The 12,306-nt window shown below is 49.8% G+C and overlaps 1 protein-coding gene across 1 annotated transcript in view; it reads right to left on the bottom strand.

Annotated features, from left to right (window-relative positions):
• Nucleotides 1-12,306, bottom strand: part of STK11 (serine/threonine kinase 11) — a 48,499-nt gene that overhangs the window by 6,793 nt on the left and 29,400 nt on the right. The window contains exon 8 of the mRNA XM_009640062.2: nt 3,126-3,319. Within this exon, the coding sequence (XP_009638357.1) occupies nt 3,126-3,319 (194 nt within the window). The remainder of the gene's footprint in view (nt 1-3,125; nt 3,320-12,306) is intronic.

The following is a 12,306-nucleotide window of genomic DNA, read 5'->3' as shown; positions in this document are numbered from 1 at the left end:
GGGGCGGTGACGCTGCTCGGGGGATCCAGCCGCAGCCACCCACGGCGGGAGGCGGCCCAGGAGCGGCCAGCGACAGTCAAACAGCAGGAAGATGTGCACGCGTGGGCACAACACTTCGCCCACTGGGTGCGGAGGGCTCAGCGCCAACCCTCACCCGACGGAGAAGAGGATCTCACGTGCTCTGCTGCTGTTCTTCAGAGGAAGGGCAGAGCACAGCGATTTTCCAGATGCAGATGATAACACGCAACGCCCAGTTGCAGCGCTGCAAGCCAGAGACCCTCAACAGCAACCAGGACAGACAGCTCTGTCCTGGGGCTGCTGGACACACAACCACTCTCTGATGTTGGAAGCCTGCTTAAGCTTCCACTTTTTAATCACACTGCAATGCATAAACCAGACAGCAAGGCAGGCTAATCACCGCTGGAACAAAGAGAACCAAGTGAGAACAGACAGGAATGCACCTTCTGCACAAACCTCTCCTTGGGGCAGGTCTGCAGGAAGGGGCTGGGTTTCACATGCTGAGCAACCCACCCTGAAAGGGGTCACAAACCACCTGAACCCCTAGCAGCTACCCTTTGCTTAAAACCACAAAGCCAAAACCTGAAGAATGATTCCCCTGGAGAACAAAGTTATCTGCTTTTGAAATAACACAACTGTCCTGGAGATAGGCAAGATCCTGCTGGAGCTTGGGGGAAGCAAGGAGATGATCCTGCACTCTCCAGCCACTGCCATTAGCTCAGGCCATGGGAAGCTCAAGAGGGCAGCGGCTTTGGGGCCTAGGCTAAGCTTCACGCTCCTCTTCTGCGCCCACGGCCGACAGGAGCACAGCTTCCTCTCCAAACAGCTCCTCACGACTGCTCAGTGCTCCGCTCTGTCCTCTAAGCCCTGCCTCAGCTTCCTCCTCTGCAGCTGGGAATGCACAGGGAAGCAACAGAGCACCGTTAGAGACATGCACACGCTTATTCTCTAGACTGACGCCAAGAAAGTGGTTAACAGGCTGTCCTGGGGGCTCTTGGGTTGGCTGTGAGACAGTCAAGTACTAAGAGCACCAGATCCGCTCACGGAGGTTACCATCTTGGGAGGCTGGCCCTCCCAGGGCAGCTATGGGCACACACAGACCACCCCTTCCTTCCATCGGCCTCTTGAAGCCAGTTTGGAATGGAAAATGTAAAATTAGAAAGGGATGCAAGTGATGCTATGGATTTTCAAGCCTGGCAGCCTCACCACTGCACTCAGGCCCTACTGTCTGTGATGGAGCTTCCAGCCCCAATGCTTCTGCAGAATTCAGTCTTGGGCACTTATGCGTGGGCTGTTCCCGGCAAGAGCTCTTGCAGAGGAAAACAGCTAACCTCCGACAGCGGGGAAAGCATCTGGCAAGCCCTCATCCCTCCTTCTCCTGCAGGGCCCTAGCGATCAAGCACTGGCTTCAGTGAGTCTGCTGCATTTTTAAGAGGATCCCTCCTCTCAAAAAACCTCCACGGAGCTGTGAGGGAAGGCCCGGCCCCGGTCAGGTTCTAGCACAAAAGTCTGCAGGATGTAAGAAGAGAGCAGAGGACAGAGCTCTGCAGGTCACCCAGCTGGCACTGGGACATGAGTTCTATTAGAAAAGGTTATAAATTACCCGACTGTCACCAGTGAATCAGCACTTGGAAATAAATCTATTTCACTTTGATGAGACTCCCTTCATCTTGGCAGGCTCCACCTCCAGCCCACCTACATATCCGCTTGGCTGAACATCTGAACAGACACCCTGTGGGGGGCTGTTACCCAGGGATGTCAGACAGCACGGAGCAAAGCACCGCCTTAGCGAGTCAGGCTCAAAGCAGCCTCTCCCCTTCTCCCCTTGGAAGATGCTGCCTGGGAAGCCCATCCTGTTCCAGGTTGTGGCCCAAAGAAATTTTGAGCATTGGGTACAATTTGAGGCTTATTACAACTCAAGGCCCAACACTTCATTCTTCCATGATAATGCTTCAAAAAAAAAAAAAAAAAAAGCAGTTTCTGCCTAACCAGGAAACAAGGATTCTTCCATGATAATGCTTCAAAAAAAAAAAAAGCAAAAAAAAAAAAGCAGTTTCTGCCTAGCCAGGAAACAAGAGAAAAACAAGGTCTTTGGGTTCAAGATTTGGTAAAACCAGACCTTGCTTTTACTCAGGTCTACAGAAGCCCCCCAGGCCATTGTTAAGGAAAAACTAAAGCAGTTTGGTTAGGCTTGAACTACAGAAACTCAGGCTTCCCTTATCGCAAGGAAGGGTCAGTTGCAGGTACCTCTGTGGTAAAGTAAATCAGCATCCCCACCAACAGTCCTGGAAACCTTCCCTCCAGAACCATGACACCAGGCTGGAGCAATTAATCTGAAAGCCGCGGTCTGTTGATGCAGGCAGTGAGAGCACAGGCAGCGGGACAGGGGGACTGCTGCCGTGGTGGCACAGCAGCGCTGCTGCAGTGACTGTACAGCTGAGCAGCCTTGGTCTTCAGCCTCCCCACAGACGTGCCCGACAGCCTCCTGCTCACAGCTACGTGGCTCACAGGTACGGAGGGGCCAGCGAAGGAAAGCTACTTGATTACCACCACTTTGTAAGAACTGCACGGTTAAAACCACACGCGCCCCTGTACTTACTGGTTGGCTTACCTTAAAACAACAGGAAATCCCTAATAAAGAACAAAGCGGTTCTGTAACCAGATAGTTAGCTAGCAAGGCTGGAGCAGAAAAAAAGGTCTCAGTGTAAGGCTACAAGCACCCTCCTTCCCCAGATGTGCCATCTACTCTGATCACTTGAGTCATTTTAGGGCTCTGCTCCAAAATAACTCAGTCTAGCAAAACTGGCCAAAAGAATTAAATGTGCTGAACAGCAGAGTCCAGCAGGAGCAAGCTATTACTTGATGAGGGAAGGAGATTGGCACATGGGTGACACGCAGGAAGGGGCAGCCTGGTGGATCAAATAAAAGACCAAGGCACCCACAGCGTCACAGCTCACTCGCTATGCGTCACTCACACCACCCAATAATCAATAGTCTCCTCCATCGCCGAAAGGATTATTCAGACCTCAAGGCCTTTCCTAAAAAGCTTTAAACAGTCCAAAAAAAAAAAAAAAAGCCCTACCTGTCCCAGCATCATTCTCTCCTACCTGGTACTGTGAAGTCCTGAGTGTAGATGATATCATCTTCAATGTCATACAAGTCATCATCTTCTTCCTCATTATAGCCATGCAGATCTTCCAGATAAGGCACCGCCGTCATACTTCTCCACTTGTCCTTTGTTTCTGGGCTGGGAGGTATGGGCACCAGAGCCTCTGCCTGAGCATGTTTCTTACGAAACCAACTGCAAAGAGTCCAAGAGCGGAGTTTCATCAGTACAGCTTCACTTCTCAGAAGGCATGGAGAAATCCTTGACACTACGAGACAGTCCCATTCCACCCCAACATTCAAAGGTACATGCAGTTTGTTTATGGAGAACATCCTAGCTGGTTTTATGCCACTGCAGGTGTTTTAATGCGTAATAACCAAGAGAGGCAAGCATCACGGAAGGCAAGTGACAATGCTGCAGGGACACCAACAGCTGGGTAAGCAGCCCCACGAGGTGCTCCATCCCCTGGGTGCTTTGTCAGCTAAGGAGAAACCAACAGCTCTGCCTGGAAGCAGAGTGCAGGAACATGTTCTCCATCACCAACTCAAGCCCAACCTACCTACCTGTAAGACGAAACAGGTTATCAGAGCTGCTAGAGCTCCCGAGTTGTGTTGCCAAAGCAAGCAGAAGAAGAGAAACTCCTATCCTAAAGCTGAGGCTAATCCAGTGCAATGAGACAAAAGGAAGGTTGCAGAACGTCAGTGTGAGGAGTTATGTATTTACTCACAAGCTGCTTTAACAGGCAGTTTTCAACAAGACCACAGAAAAAATGCTTGTACTTTATCTTCTTATCCCACCTCTGTCTCAAAGGGCCTTCTATTACCATTAAAACCTGTAGCCATAGTGCTACCATCTGCCCAGTAAAGGATCTCAGCTCTGAAAGCTGTTCTTAATCAGATCAAGAATCCAACAGGCTTGCCTCACATCAGCATCTCAGAAGCCATATGGGCGGCCTTTATGTTTTTACCGTACTTTCATAGCAGGGTTCCAACACCAGACTGTCTCTGGGGCATCTATCAGCGCTGCATGCGGGCGCGGAGTTTCCCAGCAGTACTGCTGGAACCTCCGCACTCCTACCGATCCTCTCTTGAATGCAGGTGTGAACAGAAGTTCCTCCAGACCTAGGTACCTTTCCAGCCCATGCACACCTCCTGCATTCAGCACGTTCTTCCTGCTGCGGGATGTCTTGCAGGGGGGGTGAGGAGTACCTCGCAGCAGGGAGAATCAGATGCCTACAGCTAGCACAACGAAGAGGCCAGGCAATGGCCATCCAGCCGCTCCCTCCCCAATAAGTGGTGGTGTCCTGGCACCTTTGAAGGTGCTGTGCTGGGCAGCTGGGTGTCCCTGCCATCAGGGAGGCTGTCCTACAGAGGCTGTTACTTACACCGTGCCCTGGAGGGTCATTCTACAGGAAGGAAGGGTCAGAAGACATCAAAACCGCCCACATTTATGACCATCTCCCAAACTGCAGCCTGCTTTCCTGATAAACTTTTGAATCAGCACGGATATAAACCCCCCTATTCCTACGCCGTGGGTTGGATGTCAGTTAAGCCACTGGGGCCTATTCTTCTTGGTCTTTGCACAGTAACAGAGGAAAGAGCAGCCTCACCAGATTAACTGCACTCTTGCACTCACCTTGCTAAATATTACCTAGATGCCAAACTTAAGGTCTCTCTGAAAACACACCTCAAAAGCAGAGCAAGATCTAAAATTATCCCCTCGCAGCACAGTCACTTCTTCGCCTGACGCCTGCTGCCCTAGACAAGCCCGATGCGACATGAGCGCTTCCCCCTCCATAGCTTGCACAGGCATCCAGTAGCTCCTGGCTAATAACCCCTGCGGAAGGCCTGACGCCAGTCACCAAAGAGCTCTTATAAACCTGAACCATCTGGTTTTTATCACTCCAATTCCAAATTCATTTTAGGAAGTAAGGGTTGGATGCACCTCCTGCACAGAAGAACGGTAATTATCATTTTGTTCTAGTCTTACATTGCTTCAACAGTAGGCCTAAAAAAAAAAAAAAGCGGCAAGCTAACAAACTATCCAGCAAAAGCAAGGAGTTGGGAGATAAACAAATGAAAATGTAGCTACGGGGACAAACCAGCTAGGAGTCAAAGGAGGGGTGAACCCCTATCCAGAAACCCTGCCTCACAATTCGCATCCTCAAACTGTTTTCTCTGTACTGATTGAGTTTTAAAGTCAGCTGACTGCTCCGAGGAAGGCAGCATCTCACCGTTCGCAGTAAGAAAGGGTGAAGTAGATCCTACAGCCTAAATTTGTAAAAGGAAGTGTATTTTGCTTAATCACAGAGCACGTCAACGTCATGCAAGGGATCACGTTCCGTCCTTCCGTGCTTACAGTCTGAACGGAGGGACAGCAGCCCAAAGAGCGATGAGGCTGGCACGTTCTGGTTGCACACCGACATGGATCTACGGGCATCTCTCCCCATACTGCAACTGTACTGGAAGCTGCAGCAAAAGCGGCATATTTTAGGGAAGCGACAGAGAACCGCATGCAGATCTAAGTTGTCAGGTATGACCTCTGGTGCGTGAAGGGGCATTACAAGAGAGAAGTAAGTGTCACCCCAGCTACTGGACTCGCAGGAAGAACGTGGGTCCAACAAGATTTGGGCCAATGGTTTTAGCCAACCCAGCGGATGGCTGCCCCAGCAATGTGCGGGGCACACAGCGCTCCCAATTTGATCGTTTGCTTTCCTTTCCTTGGGAGACTGCTTTCATCAGGGAAGCGACTGCCAAGATAGCAAATTCAGCTGAGGCTGATCCAGCCTGGCAGGACCATCCAGCAGAGGAACGGAAGACCCATCACAGCCAGCTATCTTTGCCAGGGGCACTGGAGCTCAAGGGACCCAAACTGAATGCCATGGACCTAAGGAGAATGGGATACACAGGACAAATGAGATCAGGCTGTTACAAAAAGGAGTATTTTAAAGGGAGAAAAGCCTAGAAGTCTACAGCAACTGGTGTTTTTATTTTGCTGTATTTCAGCTCTGCCTCTTTCTTTCTTTCTGTCCTACTTACCAGGAGAGTAAAAATAGGTTTTTATTAACAGCAGAAACCTGAATCACTGTACTCTAGTCATAATGATTCCATCCTCTGGGAGGTGATTTCAAATACTTGCATATGCATATATGGTAATAAGGCTAGAGAGTGAGAAGAGAAATTCATTGAAGTTCTAAGAAAATCAAAGACCTCTTGGAAGGAGCCTCAAGCAATTCTGTACGGAGTAGCAGAGTATTTCCTGGCAAGCAATTTTCCAGCAGGGACAGAGATTCTGCTTTCTGCACTGGTGCTAAATGTTATTAGTGAAGATTTGCTCTTCAGCTGAAGACCACTGGCTCCATCAAATGACCTAATCTGGCTCACAAACCTACTGGCCACTGACTAAGCCAGAAAGAAGCCACTCCCACAGGCGCAACTCTCCCACCGGTCAAAGATGCAGAGGAGAACAGGTCCCTCCTCCCCCTGCCTTCACCACTGACCCTAACTGCAGGCTGGGTTAGAATGCTGCTGACAGAGCACCCCGTTTTTCACCATTTACTCCCAGTTTCAACGATGTTTTCTGAGCCAACTTGCCCTGGCACAGACATAACCATTTACCTGGGGCTTGCAGACTGCTGCTTTAACATCAAGGGAAAAGAAAAGCTTTTGCAGATCTCAAAAGCGCCCCTTGTCCAGAACATCTCTGGGAAGAGGCAGGCTCCTCTCAGGTCTACGAAATGTTTCTGAGCCACCCCCAGCCCTCTGAAACAGCGTGAAGGGAGCGGCAGTAAGAGATCACTTCTTACTACTCCGCAAGCTTGCTGAGAATGCCTGCAAAGCCCAGAAACTCCAGACAGCAGCGGCACAAATACTGTGATCCTGCCAGTTAAGAAGTGGTGTCCAGACAGGTTGCTGTAATCTACAGGGAGATAAGACAGCAAGGGTCAAGGACTGAATGAGAAAAGGAATCTGGGTTGACCAGTGCTTAATGAGCCTGTCTGGTTTGCAGCTTCCAAGCTCGAACTTTACATCAGAAGTCATTGCTCGGCTCTTTTCAAGTTCTGGCATAAGCAAGGTTAAAATAAGAATCAGTAAGCACAGCTGCAGCTTCTGAATACTTACAGCCAATTCACTTCCCATTCTAGGTCACAAATATTTCAGTTTGCTTGTTTTGTATAGGGACAATTTTCTCTGAAACCAGATGCCAAGCTGCAGATCACCACCCTGCCAGCAAGGATCGGTTATGAATGATTCTCTGCCTCCCGTGATACCATGTAAGGGCCGCAAGCTTACTGGAAGGTCACCGGCACCACAAGCAGCAGCTAACAGCATCCTACTTTAATTCAGTCCTCTCGCAGACAGATGTGGAAGGCACACAACAGCACGCCCTGGAGAAAGGCAACACACGCTAGCAATAAATACATAGCGGCGTCCCTACAATCACCGCTCCAACTCCTGTAATATCAAGAGCTGCCCAAGTTCTTAAGCCAGGTTTATAAAAAAAAAAAAAAATAGAAATGAGTAAGAGAGAAGCAGTTTTCCCCTAGCTGATGCCAGGGCCAAAGGTGACCGTTCAGACTCCTACGAGCAGCGGTGCTCTGCGCACAGATGGAGGCTCACATTGCCTTGAACACGCCATACACAGTTTGCATTACGAAACCAATTTGCAGAACGTGGGTAGAACCACCAAAGATTCCTGCCATGCGCCTGCCACAGGGAAGGCAGGCAGGCCCAGGTGCCTCAGCAAGCGAGGAGAGGAGGAGTGCTTCATCTGTGCGCATCCCGCCGAGGGGAGAGGACTGCGTGACACCACGGACAAGGGCTGGGAAAAGCCCATGAGTGCTGCGTGCTGCCGCAGAGGTTAAGCGAAACCCCTCTCGCTCCCACAAATGCAGGCATAGAAGTCGAGGAGCACGCTCAGCACCTGTGAAGGAACCTACAGTGGCCACACACAGAGATTTCCCAAGGGGTTCAGTACCCGGGGTTTGAACAGCATAGCAGAGCATCCAAAAGCTACCCTCCAAACTTCTCGGGAAGGACCCCGGGGTGAGCAAAAGCGCTCAGGAAGGCGGCCCGGCAGCCTCCAGGAGTCAGGAGGAGCCACTAGCCCAGCTGGTTAATTTGCACCTCCACTAATAAAAGGTGGAAGTGCCTTCCCTTTCTTGCTATAAACTCTTGCAATCGTATCTATGACTGAACAAATTAAGTGTGACACTTCTGGAGAAGGAAGGCAAGATGGTTGCCTTGGAAACAAGGGACAGAGGTAGAATTCTACATCCACTTCATCACTTTAAGTGCTGCAGCAGGGTCAGTGAATTAGTTGCAAAATGCAGTATATGAGCATTAAGCCCTTCAGCAAAAGCACGGGGTAGAGAGGAGGTGGTGAATAATCTGCAGGGAGCAGGTTGCTAACTCCCTGGCTCTTGGCAGCTTTTCTTCAGTGCCCCATGCCCCCACCCCAGGAATACAAAATATTCACAGAGGTGAACCAAAAGTGTCAAGTTTTCCACTGAACATCATCCTCTCCAGATCCTTCTGGGCAGAGCGGGTTTCAAGGCTCTTCCATTGTTATTCAGCGGTCAGCTTCTGGCCGTTCATAAACTCTTAGATGACAGGCCGAGAGCTTTAATTCATTTCAATTTGCAGCCCATAGGTCTGCACTGCACAGACTGACTAGGTCTGAAAAGCCTCTGAAAGCAAAGAAGAGAATTTAGCTTGGCCCTGCTGAATTAAAACAAAGCACAGAAACAGGAGTTTGATGCAAGAGTTTTGCTACGGAAGCGAGGAGAGGAGGAAGGCAGCTGGCAGGTATAAAATTAAGCAGACTCTTCCTACAGCATTCTTCAGGCAGGGCTGCCACTACAGGGGGGGAAAGCATTTGGAGTAGCTGACAAGAATAAAGGGAGGAATGGCAGAATTACCATTGCTGGGCAATAAACACGTGCCTGGGTGCCTTCTCCGTCTCCCGCAGCTCTTCTGCTGCTTCATGAAACAACACCTAATACTTCCTCAGTGTTTCCCCTGACCACTGATCAAACCTTTTATCCTTGATCCCACGACCAGAGCAATAAACAGCACTTTACGGAAAGTGCATGTGAGCTGTTTATCCAGCTCTGGATGGATCCCGAGTGCCCAGCTCCACGGCCACTGGATACCTGCTCTGTGATGCTTCCCTGGGGATCACCCTTCCCCGCAGGACAGGGGAACACGGCCCCTTCCCCTCACGCTGACACAAGCCTGCTCCAGCAGCGCTTGGCTCCGATGCAAAAAACACTGCCCAGGACATGGGGGCTATGCCTGTTGGTTCCGGACGGTCTGTATGAGCAAGTCACCAGTAACATCAGCTCAGAGACATAAAAGGAGACTTCCAGCAGTACGGAAAGGCACCGGGTAATTCTGGTTTGAGCCAGTATCCATCTCAGCAGGGCAGCCCGGGTAAGTCGCTTGATGTTTCTATAGTCCAGTTCCTGTGCCTTAACACACGCTTTTGTGGGAAGAGTATAGAGGAACCCAAAATCATTAATGACCATTACTCCCCCCCCAATCTAAGGATTCTAGAAATCAAGTCTTTTCGTACCAAAATGCTTTCCAAACCCCTGGGACAATATCTGAATGGCTGCCTGCTGTCTTTCCAATTGCTTTGTTCAATTTAAAGAAAAAAATCAGGGTCAGGTTAAGCATAAGGGCTAAGCTTCTCTTCTATTTAAAGAAAAGCCAAGAGAACCAAACGCTGGATTCTTTAGCACAATGCTACTCCACAAAAAGGAGATGGACAGACACATCCAAAGCCCAAGGCTGCAAGCTCTACTGTGCTTGATGTAATTATTAGGATGCCACAGCAGGAGGAAGGAGGCAATTACAAATAGGGGAGAAAAGCCTGTTAAGAAGCACTGGCTAAGCTCACAGAAAACTAATAAGAGACTAAGCCTTGGAAATGCTCCTGCCTTCGCAGGTAGAGCCTTTCTGCAGCCCCTCTCGGGGCTACAGGATGAAAAGCCTCGCCACCAGCAGCTGGGCCCAATTAGGGGCAGGCTGTGCCTACAGAGCACAGCAGATTTGCCACTGCCCCCCGTGCTAGAAGCATGCTCTAGTTTCTCCTGCTTTCTAGCTACAAGCAGGGTCTCTAGAGAAACCTCTTTGCTTCCAGCTGGGCAAAGCTGACACAAAAAGCGCACTGCCACACGGGAGAAGCATAAAATCAAGTAATAGAGTTGGATAGCTAGCTCAAATAGCCAGCAGGTAATGACACATGAGAAGCAGCCGCGCTGCCCCCAGCTTGGGGGCCCTTTGCTGCAGCCTTTGGACCCACAGCACTGATAGGAAGGAGAGCGCTTTCAGTGCGGTTCTCAACACCTACTGACATACTCCATGGACTTAATTTCTGCCATGCTTCCTGACAGTGCTTCCCGCCAAAGCATCGGTTTGACAGCACAGAAAGCTGGTCTCCACCCTAGCACTAGCTGCAGCAAACAGAATACTTCATTGGGAAGTACAAAAGCATCCAGTGCTTTGCTGTCGGGTTTGAAGCGCTCTCGTCCTCAGTGGTAGATGAGAGGGCAGTAACAGCAAGAGCTATTGTTTCAAAGACCAGCTCTATATGGTGCTTTAAGTGCCCCGTGGCATTGAAGAGGCCAGCCCCAAGCAGTCTCTTTTATGGCCCACTATTACTGGGGGGCATGTGCATGGGGAAAGGCAGTCTTGAAAAGCAAATTCCTGCTCCTATCATCTCCCAGACCCAGCAAAACAACTCATGCACAGCACTTGGCGACTATTTAAAGGAGTCAGCCTGACTGCTTAATTAATTGACCAGGCAGCTACATGAGACCTGCCTCCCCAGCCTCTTTGATCTTCGTCAGGGGTAGGTCGCAGTTGCTCCTCTGCAGAACACCAGTGCAGTTCAAGCCTGTCAGGTTTTGTTCTGTGGCTCCCACAGATGCCTCCCATGCCATAACATCTACCAGGGATCATCATCCGACAGCACACGGCGACGCTGCTGCTTTTTTTCAGAGACACGAGAAGAAAATGGTGCTCTTCCTGCCTGCAGGCAGCACAAAGGAGGCCCATCACCTTCCAGGAGCAGAGCCTTGTTTTTACAAGGTTCCCAAAAGCTTTCTGGGCAAGCTTGTAGGCAGGACCTCTGCCGAGCAGCTGCAGTCCAGCAGGCAGCTCTGCGTGTCCTCAGAAGCACTTCCTATTCAAATAGGAGATAAGCTAATGCAGCCTCCGCGATGAAGCATCCTTATGATGCTTTTTGTTCTGGTACTTTTATCCGCCCAGGAAATCTCTGCTCAGAGGCAGCATGTTCAAACAGATCCTTTAAAAAAAAAAAAACCCTCAGAGATAACGGGGCCTTTCCCCCCTCAGACAATGGCGAGGATAAAGGGGGAGGATATGGAGGAGGGAGGAGTATGACATTAAAGAGAAAGAAAAAAAAATTTCCTATTGTCCTGGAATGCTTCTCCACATACTGATTCCATATGGAGCAAATACCAAGGGATATTTCTGCCACCAGACTGTCCAGAAAACCAGAACTAACACATGTTACTAAACAGTCCCAGTTCAGTAACCCAGCTTTAAGGAACCCCTGTTCTGCTCCATTAGTACTACTGACCTCTGAAAAAAATTATCCAGAACCCTTAATTATCAAGAACCAGTCGCACTAGAAACATATTTTCAACATATTCATTATTTACTGGTTCGCAACTCAAATGCTTTAACCGGATGCTCTAATAGGAGGAAAAAAAGCCAAGTAGAGGTTGCCAGAGCTCCAGCAGAGCTGGAGGAAGGATATCTAGTGACTTCCATGTGTCTGCTGTCAAAAGGAAAAATGAGTTGAGAGCAATAGCATAGGTACATTAGCATAAGAAGCAGAAAGAGAATGACTAATAGGAAGAAGCTGAACACTCACTTGTGCTGCCTTATCTGCTGTATTGAAAATCTCTTGGCTGGGTACAAATGCAGGCATAGAAGTCGAGGAGCACGCTCGGCACCTGTGAAGGAACCTACAGTGGCCACACATAGAGATTTCCCAAGGGGTTCAGTACCCGGGGTTTGAACAGCATAGCAGAGCATCCAAAAGCTACCCTCCAAACTTCTCGGGAAGGACCCCGGGGTGAGCAAAAGCGCTCAGGAAGGCGGCCTGGCAGCCTCCAGGAGTCAGGAGGAGCCACTAGCACAGCTCGT

Source organism: Egretta garzetta, unplaced genomic scaffold, assembly GCF_000687185.1.
Source record: "Egretta garzetta isolate BGI_Z169 unplaced genomic scaffold, ASM68718v1 scaffold396, whole genome shotgun sequence".
Classification (NCBI taxonomy): Eukaryota; Metazoa; Chordata; class Aves; order Pelecaniformes; family Ardeidae; genus Egretta; species Egretta garzetta.
Note: the sequence above shows the minus strand (reverse complement) of the source record. Positions and strands in the feature narration are given on the sequence as shown.